Raw genomic sequence first — 26,679 nt, forward strand, 5'->3', positions numbered from 1 at the left:
ACAATGTCTACAGTTTATACTGATTTACACACAGCACAAGTGTACAGTTATACTGACACATCAATACATCAGTCAAAGTCTACAGTTATACTGATTACACACAGCACAAGTTTACAGTTATACTGACACACACCACAGCTACAAGTCTTCTAGTTATACTGATACCCACTGCACAAGTCTACAGTTATACTGATGAACATACACAGCACAAGATCTACACTCGCGCGTTACTACATGACACACATGACAGCACATGTCTTAAGTTGTATACTTGTCACACACAGTACAAGTTACAGTTTTGTATACTGTGATACACACAGCACAAGTCTTGACAGTTATACTGACACACACAGCACATGTCTACAGTTATACTACTGACAAACAAGCACAAGTCTACAGCTATAGCTGACTAACAGCAGCACAAGTCGGATACAAAGCAGTCTACTGTTATACTGATACACACAGGCCAAGTCAGTAGTTTATACTGACACAGTAAATACTGACCACACACCACTAGAAACATCTCAGCACAGTCTACTACTTATACTGACACACATACCACAGTGGAGACTCCAGCTATACTGATCACACTGTGAGAACACACTGCGTCTCACAATTATACTGGACACATTACACACAGTGAGCCAGCCTACTTATAGCTAGCTATACTGACACTAATAACTGAAACACTATACTACACAGACAGAGAGACTCCAGCTATACTTACAGACAGTGACACCAGTAGAGACTCCAGAGCTATTACAGACTGATTCACAGTGGAGACTCTATGTTATACTGACATACTCAGTGAGGACAGTATCTGACATCCACAGTAAGACTCTAGCTATACTGACACACACAGTGAAAGACTCCCAGCTATACTGACATACACAGTGAATACTCCAGCTATACTGACACACACAGTGAGACGCTCCAGCTATACTGACACACATACAGCTATACACATACCCAGAGAGTCTCAGCTTATTCTGACACACAACACAACAGACTCCAGCTATACTGGCACACACACAGGTAAGTCTACCAGTTAATTACTTAGCATACACACAGAACAAACTCCAGCTATACTGCATACACACATACACTGCTCAGCTATACTGGCACACACAACATTAAGTTCTCCAGCTATACTATGACACATCACCACACAGACTCCTGCTATACTAGACATACCACTCATTGAGACTCCAGCTTTACTGACACACTCAGTGAGACTCCAGCTATACTGACACTCATTGTGACACAGCTAAGACATACCAGAGAGGTCTATACTAGACAGACAAACAAGCACAAAGACTCCAGCTATACTGGCACACACACACACAGACTCCAGCTATACTGGTACTACACACACACACTCCAGCTATACTGGCATGCACAGAGTCTGCAGCTATTCTGACACACACATAGAGTATCCAGCTCTAAAAATAACATTTAATTTAATACAACTGGGTAGGAGGAATCATTCAGCCATTATTTTATATGTGATATTCTTTGTACCGTGATATGAAATTTTGAATTGTTCACACATTAAAGCAATGTTATGTACATAATCTCTATATGGATGAAAAAAGGGTGAAATAATAATCCATTACAAAGATTCAGTGTTTTGAATTCCTGCAGGTTTCAGAGTGACCACTTGACCACCAGGTACTGGGCCTGGCGTAGACGCTTCATTTCCGTCCTTTATTATATCATCTGTTGTAATCTGTGTCCAGTTTTCTGAATCAGCGACTTCGGGACAGGGAATGGGAGATTTCAGGTCTACATTTTCTATCTTTGCACAATGTTCCGCAGCACTGCCGCCTGAACAAGTTGATGATAAACTTTTTTCAATATCCTGTTCAGATGACTTGATAGACATCTGCCGGGGTAGTGATGACTTGCCCCTTGCAGGAAGGGTAGGAGGGAGCCCATCCCCTTCACCATGCTGTTGTATAGAGGCTCCAAACTCAATAGCAGCCATCTGTACTTTCTCCATGTGCATGATTCTCTCCATAACTTTCTGCTCCTGATTTAACACGGCATCCTGCACAGCTTTGATCTGAAACAGAAACAGGATCTCCATTGGTCTCACAGTGGATATGTAGGATCAAAGGGGAGTCTTTATATCAAATTTCAGACAGATCCCTTTGATATTAAATGAAAAATATCAGTAACTCTAATTGTCGAAGTACAAAATCACCAAATCATTCTGGAAAAAAAATTTTGGTGAACTAGAAAATGGTTCTATACTTGTCGGTCATTAGTATAAAAAAAAGTTTTTTACTAGGTCGATATACATGTTAATTTTTTCCAGACAGCTAGTTCAAACTAGAACTGTTATCCAAGAGGCTAACATTTATTCCCTCTCATTCCCTCTCCATTTTGTATCAAAAGAGCAGAATTCTCAAAAAGGTTGAGGTACACACATCTACTGATATATGGAATATTTCCACCAACTTTTATTTAAAATCTCTCCAGTACTTAAGGAGGAGTAGTTTAATAATAGTCCATTATGGTGCCTACAGGCAGACAGATAGACAACCTGAATACAGCATACCCTGCATTTCCCCAACTTTGTTTTGGTTTTGTCTTCTTCAGGGAGAGAGAGGCGGTGTTTCATAAATGATTACAAAAAGATTAAAAAAGAAGCATATAAAGAAGGTTTGTTTGGACAGACCTGGTTTTGGATTTCTTTGCTATGTCCCTCCAGTGCTTCCTGAGTGTCACCCCCAGCCACAGCTGTCTGACCTGGCTCGATGGACAAAAAGAAAGGCAGGCGTATACTGTAGCCCATCCACATAAACAGGAAAAGGAAAAAGAATATTGTCACAGCAGCAATCGCTATGGGATACAACGTGATAGGCAAGTCAATAAGTAGAGCCCTCAGGAACTCTCCAAAGGCTTCACCGATGTCTTTTAACGGTGACACAAAAAATCGCACAAATGTCACACAGCAACAGGGCAAAAACACAAAAAATATGATAACTATAATGAAAAGAAAATACATTTTTTGATATCTTTGATGATAAAATGTAAAGAAAAAACACATTTTGGATATCGTTGTTAGTAAAATGTTGAAAAATACAGAGGAAAAAACACAATATCAGATATTTATAATGTAAAGACAGAAAACATTTTTGATATCTTCATGTTGGTAAAACTTTGTTTGTATAGGTGGTATCAGAAATTAACATTTTTGATATCATATTTTCAGAAGTAACATTTTTGATATCTTTGTTTTGTATAGTTTTCAGAAGTAACTTTTATTGATACTTTTGTTTGTAAAGTGTTCAGAAGTAACATATTTTTGATATCTTTGTTGGTGGACTATAGCTATCTTTGAGCATAAAAATGTTTCAACTTTTTAATGGGACTGGTAAAGAAATATACATAGTTTACCTAAAAGTTTTGTCCATACCTTTGTTGGGGGGACCTTAAGGAACGGATTGATAAGCATGTGTTCATAGTACTTCTGACAGTTGTCCTTTTCAAAAGTAAACAATCCACGGAAGGCAGACTGAGCGACACTAAACCAATTATCTCCACCATCTTGGTCCTCATTGTCCCTCACACACTCTGCGGGTGCATCCTTCATCGCTACAGTCTGCTGTTGGATCTCAGCAGCCTTGAAACAATAAATTAAGTAGGCTTCATTACTATGAAACGTTTCTACAAGCTCACTTTATTAGAGGCTAATAGTAAAACAGCATTCTAAGTTATAGGTCTCCTGATGAATCACAGATGTTTAAAGCTGTATGGTCTGTGACATAATTGTTGTATTTTTGGCATAGAAAAAGTGTTTTACATATTTTTCTCCACCTCTCTAAGTCTTAAACTTTCGATATTTACCGACTTTTGTAAAGTTTGTTAACGCAAAGTTATTAACAAAAAGTTTGTTATCGCAAAGTTATTAACAATCAAATTAAAACATTGGTTTTTAACATGTACTCGCTTAAAATAGCTCAGAAGTATCCGAACTGTTCCGATCTGTATGGCTATTGTCGATATTGACCATGTGATACGGCTCAGGAGGTTCCAATCTATAAGGGTATGCAGATGTCGGTCACGTGACGCAACCCGGTTTTCCGATATTACCCAAAAGGAGTTTGTGATGGTGAAAATTACAAGAAATACTACTTTTAATGCAGGCTTTCAATATTCAACAAGTTTATTACCTGATTCTAGTTAGCTTTCTTAAAAAGTTTGTTACGTAATTGTCAAGTCCATATTAGCTTTGAAAACATGTACTTATTACCTTGTAAAGTTTCTATTAACTTTGATCACAGGCTTCCTACCTTGTTAAGTTTCTATTAGCTTTGATAACAGGCTTATTACCTTGTAATTAGCTTATGATCCACTATGCTATATTACATATATCATTGATGATAATTAAGTCTTTTGATCCACCAGGGCTTTTTACCTTTTATTAGTTTTTATTGCTGTTGATTCACATGCTTATCTACCTTGTATTAGCTTTGGATCACAGGCTGTATTACCTTGTAAAAGTTTCTATATAGCTTTGATCCACATGCTAGATTACTTTGTATTCTCAGTATGGTCACAAGGCTTATTAACTGGTAAAGTTTCTATTGTCCATGACCACAGGCTTACTTCCTACCTATGTATTAGCTTAGAATAAGAGAGCTTTGTTACAGGCTTTACCTATAGTGAAAGTTTCTATATAGCTTTGATCACAGGCTTATTACCTTTGATTCTATTAGCTTTGATCACAGGCTTATTACCTTGTATTACCTTTGGTCACATGCTTATTACCTTGTATTAGCTTTGATCACAGGCTTATTACCTTGTTAAGTTTCTATTAGCTCTTTGATCACAGCTTATTATCTGTGTATTAGCTATTGATCACAGGCTTATTACCTTGTATTACCTTTGAGTCACAAGGCTTTATTACATTATAATGATTCTAATGTTTGGATGCACATGGCTTATTACCTCCTTAAGATTTCTAGTTAGCTTTGATCACAGGCTTAAATATTACCTTGGTATTACTTTGGTCACAGGCTTATTACCCTTGTAAAGTATTCTATTAGCTTTGATCACAGGCTTAATTACCTGTGAATTAACTTTGGTCACATGCTTATTACTCCTTGTATTAGCTTTGATCACAGGCTTATTAACCTTGTATATAGCTTTGATCACATGCTTTTTATCCTAGAGTAATAAAGTTTCTATTAGCTTTGGATCACAGGCCTTATTAACCTTGTAATTAAAATTGTGATGCTTATCACCTTGATATACGCTTCTAATAACATCACAGGCTTATTAACCTTGTATTATTAGTCTTTGGTCACAGGCATAATACCTTATAATGAGTTTCTATTAGCTTGATCACAGGCTTATTACCTTGTAAAGTTTTTCTATTAGCCTTTGATTCACAGCGTTATCCTACCTTGTAAAGCTTTCTTATCACCAGGCTTGATTTACCCCCCCCACCACCCCCACACTTGTATTAGCTTTGGTCACAGTGCTTATATTACCTTGTATTAGCTTTGGTCACCGGCATATTGACCTTAGTAACCTTTTCTATTAAGCTTTGATCACAGGCTTATTACCTTGTAAAGTTTCTATTAGCTTTGATCACAGGCTAATTATTCCTTGTAAGACGCTTTCTATTAGCTTTGATCACAGGCTTATTAGCCTTGTATTAGCTTTGATCATCAGGGCATTCGAGTTCAACCTTATAATGTTTCGATTAGCTTTGATCAAAGAGCCTTTAATACCTGTTAAAGTTTATATTAGCTTCTTGATCACATGAGCTTATTACCTTGTATTACCTTTCAGGTCATACATATGCCTTATTACCTCGTAGTATCTATTAGCTGTTGATCACAGGCTTATTTACCTGTATTAGCTTTTGGTCACAATGCTTTAATCACCTTGGCTAGCATTGACACCTGGGATGTTATGATCACAGGTTTATTACCTTGTTGTATTTTTCTATTAGCTTTGATCACAGGCTTCCCATATACCTTCGTAAAGTTTGATTGTACCTTTGGTCACAGGCTTATTACCTTGTATGTAAGCTTTTGATCACTGGCTTATTACCTTGTATTAAGTTTCTATTAACTTTTGAACACAGGCTTAATACCTTGTAAAGTCTATCTATTAGCTTTGTATCACAGAGCTTATTACCTCGAGAGAGTATTACCTTGAAAAGTTCTATTGGTTCTGATCACAGGCTTATTACCTTGTAAAGTTCATATTAGCTTGTGATCACAGCTTATTACCTTGTATTAGCTTTGGTCACATGCTTATTACCTTGTATTAGCTTTGATACATGCTTACTACCTTGTAAAGTTTCTATAATAGCTCATTGATCACAGGCGTTTATTACCTTGTATCATAGTTATCTAATAGTTGCTTTGATAGACTAGGGTCCTATACAACTTGATGCAAAGTTCTCGTATACATGCATATAGGTCTGAGCTTAATTACCATTGTATTTAGCTTTGATCACAGTCTTCTATTAGCTTGTAAACGTTTCTAATATGCTTCTCTATCCAGGCAAGTTTTATTATTGCCTATGATCACAGGCTTACCTTACCGTTAGCTTAGGTGACCTGTTAATGTCATCTCGCGAAAACGTGTATTAGTCTTGATAGAGTCTCTCTACGATTAGATAGTTGGTTCTATGAGTGCTTTTGATCACAGTCTTATTACGTGAATCTAGCTTTGGTTCATGCTTATTACCTTGTAAGTTTCTATTAGCTTTGGATCAGCGCTTATCTTACCTTGGTGAAGTTTACTATTAACTTTGAATCACGCGACTTATTACCTTGTCTTACACTTTGGATTAGCAGGTTTATTACCTTGTTGAAAGTTTATATTAGCTTTGAATCACCGGCTTATAATACAATTGTAAAGTTTCTATTAGCTGTGGTACAGGCTTAATTACCATGCTTTGATTTCACAGGCTTATTACCTTGTTAAGTTTCTCTTAGCTTTGATCACAGGCAAATTACCTTGTATTTAACTTTGGTCACAATGCTTTACTTGTATTAGCTTTGCTCACAGGCTTATTACTTGTACAGTTTTATTAAGCTTTTGATACAGGCTTTATTACATTTGCTTACATGCCTTACCTTTTAGCTTTGTATCTATTAGCTTTGATCACAGGCTTATTACCTTGTATTAAGTTTGATCTTTGATCACAGGCTATTACCTTGTAAAGTTTCTATTAGCTTGATCACAGGCTTATTACCTTAAAGTTTCTATTAGCTTTGATCACAGGCTTATTACCTTGTTAAAGTTTTACCTTTAGCTTTGATCACAGGCTTATTACCTTGTATTAAGTTTCTTTGATTTGATCACAGGCTTATTACCTTGTTGGTTTCTATTAGCTTTGATCACAGGCTTCCTACCTTGTTAAGTTTCTATTAGCTTTGATCACAGGCTTATTACCTTGTTAAGTTTCTATTAGCTTTGATCACAGGCTTATTACCTTGTTAAGTTTCTATTAGCTTTGATCACAGGCTTATTACCTTGTTAAGTTTCTATTAGCTTTGATCACAGGCTAATTACCTTGTATTACCTTTGATCACATGCTTATTACCTTGTATTAGCTTTGATCACAGGCTTATTACCTTGTTAAGTTTCTATTAGCTTTGATCACAGGCTAATTACCTTGTATTACCTTTGGTCACATGCTTATTACCTTGTATTAGCTTTGATCACAGGCTTCCTACCTTGTTAAGTTTCTATTAGCTTTGATCACAGGCTAATTACCTTGTATTACCTTTGGTCACATGCTTATTACCTTGTATTAGCTTTGATCACAGGCTTATTACCTTGTTAAGTTTCTATTAGCTTTGATCACAGGCTTCCTACCTTGTAAAGTTTCTATTAGCTTTGATCACAGGCTTCCTACCTTGTTAAGTTTCTATTAGCTTTGATCACAGGCTTCCTACCTTGTTAAGTTTCTATTAGCTTTGATCACAGGCTAATTACCTTGTATTACCTTTGATCACATGCTTATTACCTTGTATTAGCTTTGATCACAGGCTTATTACCTTGTAAAGAGGGATCTTAAGTTTCTTTAGCTTTGATCAAACAGGCTTATTACCTTGTATTAGCTTTTGATCACAGCTTATTTACCTTTTACTTCTATTAGCTTTGATCACAGGGGTTTTGAAAATTTCTTGTATTAGCTTTGATCACAGGCTTATTACCTTGTTAATTACCTGGATAGCTTTTGGAAACATGCTTTATTAAGGATTTTGTCTATTAGCTTTGGGCACAGGCTTGCTACCTAGGGGGTCAGAGCCTTGTTCTGTTCCCCTTCTTGTAAATCACATGTTTTTTAAATTGTTAGCTTTGATCACAGGCTTTGGTATTAAAGGGTTGTAATTTTTCTATTTTGATCACAGGCTTTTACCTCACCCCTTTGGGCCCATTGTTATTAATTAGCTTACCCTGTAGGGGGCCAGAGGCTTCTTTTTGTAAAGTTTCTATTAGCTTTGATCACAGGCTTATATTGCCAAATTTGTAGAAGTTTCTATTAGCTTTGATCACAGGGTTATTATTAGAACTTAGGTTTGAACATTTTTGCTTATTACCTTTATTTTACCTTTGATCACAGGCTTAAATACCTTGTAAAGTTTCTATTTAGCCTCAAAATTTATATCACAGGCTCTGTTTACCTTGTTTGTGGCCAAATTTTGGTTTTACCTTGTATTGCTTTGATCTACTGACTAGTAGCCTTTAAAGTTTACCTCTATTAGCTTTATCACAGGCCCCTTCCTTTTGACCCAGGGGGTCAGAGCCAAAATTTATTACAAGTTGTTCACAGGCTTATTACCTTGTATTAATTTGGTTACACATTCCATAGCTTACCTTACCTTGTTAGCGATTAGCTTTGATCACAGGCTATTTACCTTATTAGGGCCCCGCCTTTCCCTCACAGGCTTATATACCTTGAGCCAAAATTTATACACAGTTCTGACAAGAAGTTTTAAGGATTTACCTCTAAATCCCCTATTGGGCCCCACCCTCCTGCCCCCGGGGGGTCAGAGCCAAAATTTATACAAGTTCTGTTCCCCTTCTTCCAAGGATGTTTATGGCCAAATTTGGTCACAATCCAAACAAAACTCTAGGACAAGAAGTGATTTAATAGGATTTACCTCTATTTCCCCTATTGGCCCCACCCGTCCTGCCCTCGGGGGGGCCAGAGTCAAAATTTATACGAGTTCTGTTCCCCTTCCCCAAAGGATGTTTGTGGCCAAATTTGGTTACAATTCCATTCAGAACTCTATGACAAGTAGTGATTTAAAGGATTTACCTCTATTTCCCCTATCGGGCCCCGCCCCTCCTGCCCCCGGGGGGTCAGAGCCAAAATTTATACAAGTTCTGTTCCCCTTCCCCAAAGGATGTCTGTGGCCAAATTTGGTTACAATCCATGCAGAACTCTAGGACAAGTAGTAATTTAAAGAATTTACCTCTATTTCCCCTATTGGGCCCCGCCCCTCCTGCCCCTGGGGGATCAGAGCCAAAATTTATACAAGTTCTGTTCCCCTTCCCCCAAGAATGTTTGTGGCTAATTTTGGTTACAATCCATGCAGAACTCTAGGACAAGTAGCGATTTAAAGGATTTACCTCTATTACCCCTATTGGGCCCACGCCCCTCCTGCCCCCGGGGGATCAGAGCCAAAATTTATACAAGTTCTGTTTCCCCTTCCCCCAAGGATGTTTGTGGCCAAATTTGGTTACATTCCATTTAGAACTCTATGACTAGTAGTGATTTAAAGGATTTACCTCTATTTCCCCTATTGGGCCCCGCCCCTCCTGCCCCCTGGGGACCAGAGTCAAAATTTACACAAGTTCTGTTCCCCTTCTCCCAAGGATGTGTTTGTGGCAGAATTTGGTTACAATTCATGTAGAACTCTATTACAAGTAGCGATTTAAAGGATTTACCTCTATTTCCCCTATTGGGCCCTGCCCCTCCTGCCCCCGGGGACCAGAGCCAAAATTTTATACAAGTTCTGTTCCTCTTCCCCAAAGGATGTTTGTGGCCAAATTTGGTTACATTCCATTCAGAGCTCTATGACAAGAAGCGATTTAAAGGATTTACCTCTTTTTCCCCTATTGGGCCCCCGCCCCTCCTGCCCCCGGGAGGTCAGAGCCAAAATTTATAAAAGTTCTGTTCCCCTTCCCCCCAAGGATGTTTCTGGCCATATTTAGTTACATTCCATTCAGAACTCTACGACAAGTAGTGATTTAAAGGATTTACCTCTATTTCCCCTATTGGGCCCCGCCCCTCCTGCCCCCTGGGGACCAGAGTCAAAATTTATACAAGTTCTGTTCCCCTTCCCCCAAGAATGTTTGTGGCTAATTTTGGTTACATTCCATTCAGAACTCTATGACAAGTAGTGATTTAAAGGATTTACCTCTATTTCCCCTATTGGGCCCCGCCCCTCCTGCCCCCGGGGGTCAGAGCCAAAATTTATACAAGTTCTGTTCCCCTTCCCCAAAGGATGTTTGTGGCTAATTTTGGTTACAATCCATGCAGAACTCTAGGACAAGTAGCGATTTATAGGATTTACCTCTATTTCCCCTATTGGGCCCCGCCCCTCCTGCCCCGGGGGGGACAGAGCCAAAATTGATACAAGTTCTGTTTCCCCTCCCCCAAGGATGTTTGTGGCCAAATTTGGTTACAATCCATGCAGAACTCTATGACTAGTAGCGATTTCAAGGAAATGTTGACGGACGGACGGACGGACGGACGGACGGACGACGGATGCCGCGGCATGACATAAGCTCACCGGCCCTTCGGGCCAGGTGAGCTAAAAAACATATCCAAGAAACTTACTTTTCCGCGAAATTTTCCAAGCAGAAACTTCACATAATTTCGGAAAAGAATATTGGATTGTGACTTGGAATCAGGTTTATCGCTGCAGCTTTTAACAGTTGTTGGAGGAACTGTAGATACAGGAGGTGTTGTCCGTACAGGCATTTGTTTACTGACAGGAATATCATCAACAATCTGTCAAGATACAATCAATTACAAGATATACTGAGAACAAAAAGAAAGGTATTACTTTTTAAAGCATAATCTTTAGAAATAAAAAAATAAACCAACTCAAATAAAGTACTGTATTTGACCTAAAATGGGAGCAGGGCGCAGGTAGCTGGCGATGGGGGCGCCCTTATTAAGATCATTATTTGAAACAGACTATAGCCTGAAAGCTTCCAGCTAAACAGTCATCACTTCAAATGGAACTGCTGAAAACTTTGAAACGAACTACAGCAAGTTCCCCAACGAAAATCCTTTGATGTTTTCTAAAATCCTTTGATGTTTTCTAAAATCCTTTGATGTTTTCTAGCAGTGGACCCTGTTGTCTAGACAGAATACAGGAGTGGAAGGGAACAGTCAGCTATCACAATGAAACAATGTTTGAAGGTTTTAATCAGAGCGATGTTGATGTTGTTCAAGCAGTTTATGAATGGGTACTGAGGTAGATTACCTTTGGTGGCGGAGACTTTATAGATGATGGGTACTGAGGTAGATTACCTTTGGTGGGGGAGACTTTATAGATGATGGGTACTGAGGTAGATAACCTTTGGTGGGGAGACTTTATAGATGATGGGTACTGAGGTAGATTACCTTTGGTGGGGGAGACTTTATAGATGATGGGTACTGAGGTAGATTACCTTTGGTGGGGAGACTTTATAGATGATGGGTACTGAGGTAGATTACCTTTGGTGGGGGAGACTTTATAGATGATGGGTACTGAGGTAGATTACCTTTGGTGGGGAGACTTTAAAGATGATGGGTACTGAGGTAGATTACCTTTGGTGGGGAAACATTATAGATGATGGGTACTAAGGTAGATTACATTTGGAGGGGGGACTTTATAGATGATGTGTACTGATACTAAGGTAGATTACCTTTGGTGGGGAGACTTTATAGATGATGGGTACTGAGGTAGATTACCTTTGGTGGGGAAACATTATAGATGATTGGTACTGAGGTAGATTACCTTTGGTGGGGAGACTTTATAGATGATGGGTACTGAGGTAGATTACCTTTGGTGGGGGAGACTTTATAGATGATGGGTACTGAGGTAGATTACCTTTGGTGGGGGAGACTTTATAGATGATGGGTACTGAGACTGATTACCTTTGGTGGGGGGACTTTATAGATGATGGGTACTGAGGTAGATTACCTTTGGTGGGGGAGACTTTATAGATGATGGGTACTGAGGTAGATTACCTTTGGGTGGGGAGACTTTATAGATGATGGGTACTGAGGTAGATTACCTTTGGTGGGGAGGACTTTATAGATGATGGGTACTGAGGTAGATTACCTTTGGTGGGGAGACTTTATAGATGATGGGTACTGAGGTAGATTACCTTTGGTGGGGAGACTTTATAGATGATGGGTACTGAGGTAGATTACCTTTGGTGGGGGGGAGACTTTATAGATGATGGGTACTGAGGTAGATTACCTTTGGTGGGGGAGACTTTATAGATGATGGGTACTGAGGTAGATTACCTTTGGTGGGGGAGACTTTATAGATGATGGGTACTGAGGTAGATTACCTTTGGTGGGGAGACTTTATAGATGATGGGTACTGAGGTAGATTACCTTTGGTGGGGGAGACTTTATAGATGATGGGTACTGAGGTAGATTACCTTTGGTGGGGAGACTTTATAGATGATGATGGGTACTGAGGTAGATTACCTTTGGTGGGGAGACTTTATAGATGATGGGTACTGAGGTAGATTACCTTTGGTGGGGAGACTTTATAGATGATGGGTACTGAGGTAGATTACCTTTGGTGGGGAGACTTTATAGATGATGGGTACTGAGGTAGATTACCTTTGGTGGGGAGACTTTATAGATGATGGGTACTGAGGTAGATTACCTTTGGTGGGGAGACTTTATAGATGATGGGTACTGAGACTGATTACCTTTGGTGGGGAGACTTTATAGATGATGGGTACTGAGGTAGATTACCTTTGGTGGGGGAGACTTTATAGATGATGATGGACTTTGGTACTTATAGATGATGGGTACTGAGGTAGATTACCTTTGGTGGGGAGACTTTATAGATGATGGGTACTGAGGTAGATTACCTTTGGTGGGGAGACTTTATAGATGATGGGTACTGAGGTAGATTACCTTTGGTGGGGAGACTTTATAGATGACTGAGGGATTACTGAGACTGGATTACCTTTTTCTTGGGAGACTTTCATAGATGAAGGATACTGAGGTGATTACCTTTGGTGGGGAGACTTGGATTTATCTTGAGGAAACTTAATAGGTGAAATATACTGAGGTTGATTACCTTTGGTGGGGGAGACTTGATAGATGATGGATGCTGAAAATTCTCCATGTCAAATGGGTCAATGTATCCTTCCTCCCCCTCTGTTACTGGGTCACTTGACATGTAGCTAGGGAAAGGCCCAAACGTTAAAAGTAGAGTCAGCATAAGCTGACAACTATGCTTTTGTAGCATGATGATCTGTTCTGAAACAGACAGAAGTACTGTTAATTTCTCTACTCTTACAAATCAAATTATCACATAACTGGCCTGTGAACCCATTTCATATGACCATTTTATAAATATTGTAAAATACATCTTTAATAACACTATTATGACGTCACATGTAGTTTTGATATCATAATCTATATGACATTGCATGATTGTCTCAGTAGACGGAAACGTCACATCCGAGCCAGATTTCTACTGTTTTTATTTAAACGAAATTAAAAGTTTGACTTATATTTCTATTTTTTTAAAAGCTATAAACTGATGAATCCTTGGTCACACCAGAGACTTATATACATAGAGATAGACAACTCCTCCAATTTTACGATCAGCAGATGTACCTCTGTATGTGCTTAGGGGTTTTTAAATAAACTTTTAAATAGTTGAAAAGAATAACGTTGATATGGTGTAAAAGTTCAGTAATTTTCAGATGGTTTGCATACGATTTTGGATAGAAAAAATAATATTTTAACTAATTTATTAATAAAACAAAACGCACTTCCGTGATATAATGTTTAAACTTTGTGTTGATGCAAAAATATCATGTTTAAAAGAATACACTTAAAAGTAGTTAGCCAAGGCAAAATGCCTACAAACCGGAGGTCCCTCTGCCTGTCAACATAGACAAAGAATGAGTTTCCAATCCCTGTATATATGTTTCTGTTCACACAGATTGCAATTTTTCAAGAAGAAAAACGTTGTCAAAGACACAGAAAGCGATAAACAAGTAAAGCTTTGTGTCATGTGAAATTTAACTCACCGTGTATACTCAATCACACGCTTTTAGTGTAGCCTATAAAGATATGAGGACGAAATACAGCCCAACTTTCATCTTAGCAATGAATTGTGTTCATGACCAATTTAGTCTCGCTCAATGTTAACCAGACGCTTGTTTACAGGTGCGCTCCATGCTTTTATAAGGTTTGACTGGTTGGACCAAGTTGAACGTTTATGAATTAAAGACGGACCTGATGGTTTTATATTGTTTTCAGACGATAATTGACGAAACTGTCAAATGTCTGCATAAAAATACAGGCCCGTCAGGATTTATATTTGAAATAATTACTTTCACAAACAGTCCAAACGGTGGTTCCGAATAAACGAAAACGGCCCAAGTTTGCGGCGGTGTATTTCTTCGCTATGACCCATATTTATATATATCCGGGACGTAAAAAAATATAGTTAATAACTGGTCTACGTATGCTAATTGATACACGTAAAGACGTCGTCTACAAATGATATGATTATGCAGATTTTCGGTTCGAGGATAAATGGTATAATTACTATAAAGTGTAGAAATATTTGAGTATAGTGGTAAAATTGACCACGCACCTATTAGTTTTTTTCCGGAAACATGCATTCTGGGTAACATCAAACATGGCGCTAGGTGACGAACTTGTACTTGCCGGTGATCCCGAAGAGGAGGTGTGTTATTTTTCGTTCTTTGTTATTCATTCAAAGATGTTATCTTTGAAAGCGCATACACTACTCCTGGTTAGAACGTTTTTGCAAAAGTAATTAAAATACGAGTGATTTTTTGCAAAAAAGTAATTCAACAGCAAAAAACTTTTCCTGTTAACGACTGTTATTTTATTTTGTAGTTTATATACTACCGTTACTTGATTTAGTGTTTGTATATGGTCACAACAGCAAGTCAGTTTGACTACAAGAATTGACCCCAAGGGTCACTTTTTCTTCTTCCACTTCTTACAATGTTGTGCATGTAAGTGACATTGCACTTGGCCTCGTTGAATTGTTGCTGCAAATCTTCTTGTTTTTCCCAGATCATTTATATAGTTGCGGCGAAAAGATATTTCTGAACTGATCTTTTCCGCTACTAGCAAGGCTATAATGTGTACCAAAATCAGGTACTGGCTTTGACCACATACCATTTTTTTAAAAATAGAATCAAAGTGACACTCTTATATAATAAAAAGCATTCAGATAAGATAATTCATTTTAAGATTAAACAAATATATATATGGCCTATATATAAATAACGTAAATGATTTGTAATCAGATTTCATTTCAGATAGTTCTAAGTAAATGACTCTAATCCTAATTTTTTTGCACAGCAGTACATGTATATTTTATAAATTGTAGGAACGCATGGGGTAACTCAATTTTGGGACTTTGTCATTATCATTTAGAATATTGGTTCATCATATTTTTATAAGTCAATAAATGAATAGATTCCATGTTAATGTGGTGTTGATTTCACTTGACGATCAAAGGAAATCACCTACATATTCAAATCAAGAGGGCTTACTTACATTAAAAGATAATAAATTATATAGTTTTTCATAGTTTTTTTTTTTTTTTTACATCTTTTTAACTTGGATCGCCTCATCCAATGTTCTCGGAGACAGGCGCTTTGCGCGGCGGTAAACAATAATGTCCGCTCGATAGCCGAGAAAATTGGATTCTAAATGTCCTAAAAATTTCCCTATTGAGTATTCCTTCACTAGATACTTGACCTATGGTTTCCCACTACCTTTTCGGAGCGTATGTTGATATCTTTTCCGCGCTAACAAGATCTCTCGTCGGAATCGCTACTCGAGCCTTCTAAACGTTATTATGGAAAATCAACTCAGGTTGACCTACCTCTTGTAAGGGTCTTTTACAGAAATAAGCCAACTGCAGAGGTTCTCATACTGGCATACACAAAAACGTAGTTTCATTCACTTTTCTGAAAATTATACATGACGGTTACTCAATGGTAGGACTATCCTGCATGTACAGGAGTGTCCCCAACCTGAAAAGGCCAAATATATTATTGGATAAATTTGATAATCAAGTACAAAGTATCCCAACAGATGTAGTTAGAATGTATGGTACTGTAAATGTAATTTTTGAGAGAGATTTAAAAAAATATATGTTTAAACATCAAAATAATTGAAACATTTTTTTAAAGTGAACAGTCGGGCAAGGATGGCTAAAGTCGGTAAAAATGGTGTGAATGTATCCAGTAAAATTTCTTATGAAATAGAAAAAATCAAATCTCTCGCCAAAATATGTCTGCGTACGAAGAAATTAATTTAAATTATAGGAATCCTACAACGTCCTCCCGGCTGACTATGTCTGTGGTTACATTTACACGCAGCCTCGCTTTCAATGCTTTCAACTTTCCTTTACTTTAATGGTCAGAACTGGGAAATGTAAGCAGAACATGGCCGTCGTATTAATATGTGAGAACTTTTGGAAGGCCAATGAACGCATTTAGACTGGTTTTCTTTGCCCGACTATTCACTTTAAACACATCTATACAATTTCATGACATGTTTTAATTATTCATCATCTATTTAAGCTTAAAATTTACCACAATGTTATATACAACTGTATAATATGACTGAAGGCAAGGCCTTAAAGGGGGCAGAAAGATGTTTTAATATGAATCATGCATGGCATAGGAAGAGCAAAGCTCTACTTGTTTATTTATTTTCTATTTCACGTAGAAGACATAATTTAGAAATAAAAGGACACAATTTAAACTATAGAAGTATTGATGTTACAATTGTCTAGCATAAACTCAAAGAAATGAACTCAAAGATTTGGATTTCTCTGTGTCCATTCAAGTCCTGGAGTGCTGCATATGCGAACCCTATGATTTTGCGCCATTTGTTGACATTATGTGACATCAAAATTCCTTGTGGTCATCTTCCCCTTGGTTGATATTTTGACTGCATTCTATAGCTTTTAATTTTCAAAGTGTTACTATTATTATTTAAAAAATGATAAGAAAATGTTTAATTACTCTTGTTATGCATTTGCATTAGTTAAATATATATTTACTGGGAAGAGCAGTACCGGAGCAATGCACAACCTCCCCAAATGTATGAAAAAATGGCGGCTGCAAACTGAAGCTGTCAGTGTGTAGGATTGGATTTTGAAGATTGTGTTTTTTCTTATATTTTTGTGTATTTGTAACCTTAGAAGTGCTTCGCATTTCGTGCCCTTCGGGCGCCGCACGAGGGCTGCGTCCTTATTATACATTTTATATCTCTGTGTTGCAGCCAGAAGCTGAGGAGGAAGAAGAAGAGGATGAAGAAGAATTAGTGGTAGGATTTTTTAACTTACTCCAAGCTTAGGAAACTTAACATAAAAGACTTCCTTATGGATATATATATATTAATATTCATCATGTATTCGTAAGTATTTTCATGAAACTTGTGAACTTTAAACTTTATGAATAGTTTTTGAGAAAAAGGCTTCATGAATATTCATGAAAGACATGAATCCTACTGCATAAAGCTTTTCTTTCATGAAATCTGTCAAGTTTATGAATATTCATGGATATTAGCTATAGTATTCATGAATGTTCATCAAAACTTAGGTGAATTTTTCAAGAATATTCATGAACTCAATACGTTGATCATGATGAATGAACTATTTCATGAACATTTATATAATTAGTGACTATTCATGAATATTCATGAGTTATTCATGAACTGCAAATGTTTCTGCACCACGTCAGCTTATTGTTTAGCACCTGCAGGAGTTCATAAATGTTCATGAACTGAAGAAGTTGGTAATGATCATGAAGTTTCTAGTTTCCATGTCACTTGATGAAATCTACTATATGAGATTTGTTTATTAATAATTTAATACCATATTATACGTATGTTTAGTATATTTATAGCATCAGACATTTTACTACATTTGTAACTATACTGAATGGTTCCTAATCCTTTTGATTTTAGAGCCAAAGGTCAGGATGACCTAGCTAGGCCTATTGTCACTGTTATTGGTCGTTCTCTACCATGAATAAGACTATTTCATTCAAAAGCCTATATATAGCTACTGATACTCCAATATCAGCATCAGTACGCATCATTTTCAGTTGGGACACATCATTTTAAAATAGTTTTCTGCGACAAAGTCCTAAGTTGTTGTTTTTTTATTTATCCCAATGCGGATTACAACCAAATTTAGTGTGAATTATTAATGGGAGACTCGGAGGACAAATAAAATATAAACCAGCCTGGTCTGACTCTCAGTGGCAGAGGGAAGGGGTGTGTGATTTTGCTGAAACTTAAAATCCTACAATACAAGTTTACTTACAAATTCATGTTATTTTCAGGACCCACATGATCATATAAAGGAAGAGTGCAGACAACAAGAAAGCTGCCAAAAACTGGATGCTAAGTTCATGGAATGCTCTCAACGGGTAGAGGGTGCCGGCGAGACAGAAGAAACTTGCCATGAAGAATTTAGTAACTTGATTCACTGCATAGATCATTGTGTAAGTCTGTACCTTTGAATACACATGTATAGTAAAGACTAATTTATTTATCCAGCATTGTTAAAGAAATAAATTTTAAGGTTATCTAACCCGAAGGGGCAGGATGACCTATAGTCATCATATTTCCTCTGTCGTCATGCGTAAACTTTTCACATTTTTTGAACTTCTTCTTAAGATCTACTGGTGCAATTTGGCTGAAACTTGCATGAAGTGATCCTGACATTTAGTGCAGACAAAAGTGTTTGTGATTTTTTCGGGTGGTTCCAAAATCAATGATAGCCGCCACAGCCACCATCTTGAAAACATATTTTGAACTTCTTCTCAAGTTCTATCTGTGCGATTTGGCTAAAACTTGTCTTAAATTTTCCAGACATGGTCCCGACCAATGCAAGTGTTGTTATTTTCCAGGTCAATCCCAAATTCAAGATGGTCACCACCGCCACAATATTGAAAACACATTTTGAACTGATATGATCTTGACAAAGTGTTGTTACATCTCTGGTTGATCCCAACTTGAAGATGGCTACCTTGACACGATATCTAATTAGTTTCCTATATGGCTATTGCCAAGGTAGTAAGATGACCATTAAGGCCAGGATGACCTATTGTCATAATGTATTGTCCGTCGTCATGCACAGTGCGTAAACTTTCATTCAATCGTCATGCACAGTGCGTAAACTTTCATTCAATAACCAAAAGGCCTAAGGTACTGATATTTTGCCTGTAGCATGCTAGGATGTAGGGCTACCAAGTTTGTTCATATGAATGACCTTGACCTTCATTCAAGGTCATAGGGATCAAATTGGGCTAAAATCTCTAAACAACTTCTTCTCAAAAACTGAAAGGCCCACGGTACTCATATTGGGCCTGCAGATTGCTGGAATGAAGGGCTACCATTTTGTTCTAATGAATGACCTTGACCTTCATTCAAGGTCACAGAGGCCAAAATAGGCTAAAATCTTTAAATGACTCTTTGTGAATAACCAAGAGGCCTATATATTATAGACCTGATATTTGGCGTGTGACATTCTGGGATTTAAGGGCTATGAAGTTGTTTCCAAAGATTGACCTTGATCTTCATCCAAAATTTGTATTACAGAGTTTAATGTCAATTCAAAATATAATTGAGTTACTGGTAAAATGAATTAAAACAATAACAAAAAGTAACAAAAAGACACTTTTTAATTTCATTATATTTTGATTTATTCTAGAAGTTAGAACATAAAATTATTGTGAAAGACATCAATATCAAAAGTTAAAACATGAATGACCAGTCCTCTCAATTCTGATCAGTATGAGTTATTCCATTCTCTATTAAAAGACCACTTTTCAATTTCCCTTGGGTGATTCGACTGTATAAATCAGTTGAGTTTCCATAAGATTGTTATTTAACATAGAGAATATTATTTTCATGTTTTCTATTTTTCAGGTTGCACCAAAGTTGTTTCAGAAGTTGAAATAACATCATCATTTTTTAGAGACTTTTGGTTTAGTGACAAACATCAACAGGTCAACTCTGCTGGGCCTACCACTTCATCTCTGAATTGGATAATGTGGTTATTTAATCCTTATGTTCCCTCTATGAAAGATCATTCGGAAAGAAAAAAAGTAGTGACTGTTACAAATCTTTATGTTGTGTGCAAATGATTAAAAAAATGTGTTAGAGAAAACATTAATAAATTTGTATTGGATGTTCTCAGATGTTGTTTGATATGTTAAATAAATAGTGACCAGTTTACAAAGTAATTTTTAGCCCCGTCAGATTTAATTCCCGAGTGTCTGATATGTGGGTTATGCCAAAGATAAATGATGAGGTGTTCCAAAAGAAGCATAACAACATTTCATTTCAGTCAAGCAATGCATGATAAAGTGCAACCACAGCTTGATTGAGGACATGTCTGTGTCCATTTTGTTGAAACAGAGCTGCCATCGTCTTATTGACGACACTTTGTGTAGTTGTCCAGGGTGATTTTAAAAGGTAAATTATTGCTCTTTCCCATGGTAGTAACCATTTTTATGAAGACATGCAAGAAATGTGCTTTGAAGTCGCTAAATGATAATCTATGTGGGCTATTATGTCTTGGGGAGCTTTCCACCCTATAGGTGTATAGTACTACAATATGTAGAATACATATTTTATTGATTTTTTATCTAGACCCCTAAAACCTCTAAATATGGCCTATGGACACTATGGGTGGATTCTCAGATCCCTGTGGAAATGTACATTTATAGCATATTATGCCAAATTCTAGTTACACAACAATTAATGAGTTAATAGTAAACCTGAAGTTAGCCCTGATGCATACACACATTTTATCAACTTGGTTATGTTCAAGTACACCTAGGAAGCTATAATATATTTATCACTAGTTTAAACATGGTCTAAAACCTAAATATAGACAGAAGCCATACATTTATGGAAAAGAAGAAAATCTACCTAACAACAACATTATTTGGAGTTACTTCCCCTGTACTACTCTTCCAACCAAAAGCAGCATGACTACTGTATTGAATTAAAATTGCACTTTGACCTTAAACAGAGATTTGAAAAGTATTATATTTTGAGATATCCTAGATAAATAACTTTCAATAAATAAAACGCTTAGTGTTATACATACTGGTCCTCATGTGTGGTTTGTCCATTTGAATTGTGGCAAAGGTTCGGAATTTCTAAAGACTTTTCCATCTCTATAACAAGTCTGAATATATACATTGCCACTGTACAGTACCTATATGTTGCTACTCATACCACAATCAGAGTTCAAAAGGTCAAGAAATGACTGCGTTTTACGTCAGTATAAGAATATAACATATTCTGAAAATTGATCAATATGAAAATATATTCTTGCAAAAATATTTGAAATGGATTGAAATGTTGTACTTATCATTGTACCGTTTGTTTTATCGATGGGACTATTTCATTACTGTTATTGTTAAGTCGGTTGTCCTTGACAGCACTATATTTTCTTTTTCATATGACACTGGAATTTAATACCTTGTGCATGGGTTAGGGGAGTTGGTGGACCACATATACCAAAACCAAGTACAATGTAGCTGTGACATATATTTCGACCGTTATCATCCATGGGAAAATTTATATCTTCTAGATCTTCTATTAATATCATGACAGATTAATTATGCCATTGGATGCAATCTGTTGTCGATGTGTGAACACCTGTATGTATGGGGAGACTGAGATTTGTAAGCATACATTATATATAACATATGATTTTTTTTAATGACAATCAAATTAATGAGCGCGTTGGCTTGGTTTTTGGTATGTGATATACCATCTTACCTAGGATTACCCAAACACTAAGTTCAAATGCTTTGTAGTACACGAGATAATGTCCAGACAAGACAATGCACTTAATTATAACTTTATGGACAAATGAACCAAAAGAACTTCGGGCAAATTTTAAATTCCACCCTTAATGACCAATAAACGATTCTTGTCAACAGAATAGTGTTAATCATAACTAGACTATGTCATATTTTGCATATGTCTTCAAAATTTATTTAAAAATAAAAAAATAGCTGACAGCTATTATCAATATACATTCGCATTTGTATAGATTTTAAATATATATTAATTTTGCAAATTACCAATGTTTATATTTGCGTTAAACATGTCTATGGCGGCCATTTTGAAAACCAAGATGGTCGACAACAGCTTTTACGTGCAATTACTGTCATTCATATTTTTACTCGGTAACCCTGAAAGTATAGTTGTAGAGCAAAAATTAGGATTCTATATCTATTAGTTTACAATATATCATAATTTTCATTTCAATTAGTTTTCAAGATATTTGAATATGGATTTGTCGGCCATTTTGAAAAACAAGATGGCCGACTTTTTTACAAGTCACTATATTAAAGGGACAATTCATTCTACGAGAACATTAAAATTTGTATATATATCGGAAAACCCCCAGTTCTAATGGAAATTAGATCAGTCGGTTTTACTGTGATATGTCAGAAAATCCCATAGTGGTGAAATGCGTGTGAAATGCTCAAACTCACTCGCTGTCCGCCATTACACATTGTGGTCGAATATCTTGTATGCCGAACCCAGTCCCTTGCTCGTAGTGTAATGCTACTTTTGTCTAGAACTGCTCAAATCGCTCTGACAGAAGTGTGTTTACCTTATTAGGTGAATTGTTTTGCCTAAAAATCATTATATCACCTCCACAGTGGTTATGTAGTTCATTTGTTTAACGTGCGTGACTTTGGCTCGGATATTGGTACAGCGTACATATTGTACCTGCTTAATCGTTTTGATCAACGATTTGTAATTACAACGGTATCAAATAAAATACTAAACAATGACGTGGAATTTGTCAATATCTTATGTTATATGTTTCATAAGAAATGCAGAACAATACATTTATGCCAAATTGTGCTTCTTGGTTATGTAAAAGAATTAGCCTGAGTGAATTGTCCCTTTAAAATGTCTCAATAACTTTAAAAATAAGGTACAGAACAAAAATTAGTATTCCATGTCGATAAGTTTTCATGATATTTGAAATGAAACATTTCTATGTCGGTTATTTTGGAAACCAAGATGGCCGACAGCAGCTTTTACCAATTACCCTGAAAATACTGTCTTTCGTATTTTTATTCAGTAACCCTAAAAATAGAGGCACATGTATAGAATAAAAATTAGAAATCTATATCACGCAGTTTTCAAGATATAATGTTAGAATTTTAACATTTATTTGTTGGGCATTTTGTTTATAGCTCCAGTACAAATATAGAACAAAAAATAGGATTCTTCATCAATTACTTTTCAAGATACAGATGTATAAGACTTTGAATATTTTGGCCGTCAGCAGCAAGATTCGCTTGGGGTCCCGTTCTCAAATACCCTGTATTAGGTCATTTGTATTGGTGTACCAAATTCCATACTTTTATCACAAAGTGTACGATTCGGCCACGAAAGGGGTTTAAGCCTCCGGACTAGATTCGGCTTTTGAGTGGCCAAATATGTAGCGTATTGGGCTTGAGTATACAAATAAATGGAACATTTTAGATACGTATTCTTGATAGTGACGGGAACAATTGAATGATATTAAAGAAACTAGACAAGGTCAGATTGCTTAACCAGGACATAGTATAAGTTATATTCTCACCAGCCAAGTGAATTTAGAACCAAAAAGCTATTCAACGAGGACATCGGGTGGATGAAAATGTTTTACATAATAACTAGTCATCAACACTGGAAATGATATAACATATTACGACATTATTTTTGTGATCAGTTTCAAATTACTTGTGTTGTGTATATCTAATTGTGTATAAATATGTTTCGGATAAATATAACGCCACTTCTAATTCTTATCCGATAACTTAATCGTCATTGCTAACATAATGTGTCCATTTTTCCCAAAACGTCAAGTAGCATTTTGTTCTATAAATAACAACATATTCTGAATATGAACAAAATTATCTACTTGAAAATATATTATCTTAAAATCCCTTAATACCGTAAATAAGGGTAACAATGTTAACTAGCCACGGTAGGTCTTTGGGAGATGTCAGAGATCTCTATCGGCACAGCTGGACTGTCTCCTAATACCAACTTATCCAAAGACCGCACGATGTTGTCCCAGCTTTTTATTTTCCCAGTGGAAAAATCTCGAGTGCCTTGACCAGTAAGCCTTGGCTAAAACACTTTCCGATTGTTTGTGGCTAATCTAGCGAGAGACAAAATCTCTAAGTAAGATAAATACTCGGTGGAATATTGAATGTTTGTATATTGACTTATTAGAGTGGTCACACCTGGTGTACAACTTATTCTAACAGTCATATGTGGTAGAGAATGTCTTAATAACCGATTAATTAAATGTGTTAATTTCTTTGGCGATGTCTGACGGTAAACTTGTGTGCAGTGTTTTCAGCCAATTTCTCATGATCATTTGGCCTTGGAATTGTTAGGCACATTTGACAAAGTCCAGCCGTTTAAGCCCGCATTTTAAGCACATGTACTTTATATTGAGGGTTATGAAATGTTTAGATACCAATACTGTAAAGGTGTATATTAAAATGTATCACTTTCTGCATAAATTATGAAATATATTCTGGAAAATAGTAAACAAAATATTTTATTTATTATATTAGATGTATACTGGAACAGTTATTACGTTACAATCACAGGGACCTGCCACAAAAATCTTTAACCAACAGTATACATTTATTACAGATACTATAATATATACTGTTGGTTAAAAATCGTGCCAGGTCCCTGTGGTTACAAAAAGCATTGTTATAATTATTGGCCTGTAATATCCTTTCTATTCAACACATTACTGTTAATTCTGACTTTTTTTCTTGAAAATCTCATTTTGCTTGCCTCATGAAATCACAGAATTCGATGTCCACGTTACCCTGACAAATACAGATAAGATGCGTTACGTGCGATTCGTGAGTTATCCAGCACGTCACTAGCATGAAATGACGATTTTACGTACTACTAATGGAAATAATTCGTACGGAAACAGAAAAATAAAGGGAGCTACCTACCACTTCTGACATAACTAGTGAATCCACTCGGTTCAGTAGCTCTAGATTTAAGACTGTTTTTCTATGGTGGCTAAGTTTTTGCATTAGTTATCAGAAAATGGGATAATTTGTTGTGATAAGACAAGGCCTCTTATTCTGGCTTATATAAAAAAAGGGGGACATAATTTCACAAGAAACAAAGACATGGAATTAATGAATTAGAACAAAATATGTTTCATATAAACGGTCTTGTTGTACAGTCTACCTGTATCGTGATTCTATCAGCCAGGTTCAGATATCAACATGAAGACGGATTTAGTCAGGCCTATAGTTGCCCTGTCGTTTTCTCTACCTATATATATAGACGGAATAAGGCAGTGCTATAGCAACTTCGCTAGCCAAGGGTATTAAGTCCGATTCTCTTCCTAAGAGAATCGGACTAATACCCTTGGCTAGCGAAGGTGGTGCTATAGTTGCCCCGTCGTTTTCTCTGCCTATATATAGACGGATTAAGTCAGGCCTATAGTTGCCCTGTCGTTTTCTCTATCTTTATAGACGGAATAATGCAGTTCTATGGTTGCCCTCTCGTTATCTCTATCTATATATAGACGGATTAAGTCAGGCCTATAGTTGCCCTGTCGTTTTCTCTATCTTTATAAACGGAATAATGCAGTTCTATGGTTGCCCTGTCGTTTTCTCTATCTTTATAAACGAATTAAGTCATTCCTATAGTTGCCCCGTCGTTTTCTCTATCTATATATAGACGGATTAAGGCAGTCCTATAGTTGCCCTGTCGTTTTCTCTATCTATATATAGACGGAATAAGGCAGTTCTATAGTTGCCCCGTCGTTTTCTCTATCTATATATAGACGGAATAAGGCAGTTCTATAGTTGCCCCGTCGTTTTCTCTATCTATATATAGACGGAATAAGGCAGTCATATAGTTGCCCTGTCGTTTTCTCTATCTATATATAGACGGATTAAGGCAGTCATATAGTTGCCCTGTCGTTTTCTCTATCTATATATAGACGGAATAAGGCAGTCCTATAGTTGCCCCGTCGATTTTTCTCTATCTATATATAGACGGAATAATGCAGTTCTATAGTTTCCCTGTCGTTTTCTGTATCTATATATAGACGGAATAAGGCAGTCCTATAGTTGCCCTGTCGTTTTCTCTCTATGTATATAAATGGATTAAGGCAGTCCTAAAGTTGCCCTGTCGTTTTCTCTATCTATATATAGACGGAACAAGGCAGTGCCATGGTTGCCCTCTCGTTTTCTCTATCTATATATAGACGGAACAAGGCAGTGCCATGGTTGCCCTCTCGTTTTCTCTATCTATATATAGACGGAACAAGGCAGTCCTATGGTTGCCCTCTCGTTTTCTCTATCTATATATAGACGGATTAAGTCAGGCCT

The 26,679-nt window shown here is 36.7% G+C and overlaps 2 protein-coding genes across 2 annotated transcripts; one reads left to right on the plus strand and one right to left on the minus strand.

The window, feature by feature from the left end:
• Nucleotides 1–1,316: 1,316 nt before the first annotated feature.
• Nucleotides 1,317–14,427, minus strand: LOC138326215 (uncharacterized). Its single transcript, XM_069272342.1, has 6 exons — nt 14,278–14,427; nt 13,314–13,495; nt 10,832–11,005; nt 3,425–3,682; nt 2,684–2,965; nt 1,317–2,065 (listed from the first exon to the last, which is right to left on the minus strand). Exons 2-6 carry the CDS (start codon nt 13,482–13,484, stop codon nt 1,613–1,615), a joined length of 1,338 nt encoding a protein of 445 aa, XP_069128443.1. The 5' UTR covers nt 13,485–13,495; nt 14,278–14,427; the 3' UTR covers nt 1,317–1,612.
• A 397-nt stretch (nt 14,428–14,824) lies between these two features.
• Nucleotides 14,825–20,454, plus strand: LOC138324997 (uncharacterized). Its single transcript, XM_069270311.1, has 4 exons — nt 14,825–14,942; nt 17,531–17,575; nt 18,598–18,759; nt 20,189–20,454. Exons 1-4 carry the CDS (start codon nt 14,895–14,897, stop codon nt 20,219–20,221), a joined length of 288 nt encoding a protein of 95 aa, XP_069126412.1. The 5' UTR covers nt 14,825–14,894; the 3' UTR covers nt 20,222–20,454.
• The last annotated feature ends 6,225 nt before the right edge of the window (nt 20,455–26,679 follow it).

Source organism: Argopecten irradians, chromosome 6 (assembly GCF_041381155.1).
Source record: "Argopecten irradians isolate NY chromosome 6, Ai_NY, whole genome shotgun sequence".
Classification (NCBI taxonomy): domain Eukaryota; kingdom Metazoa; phylum Mollusca; class Bivalvia; order Pectinida; family Pectinidae; genus Argopecten; species Argopecten irradians.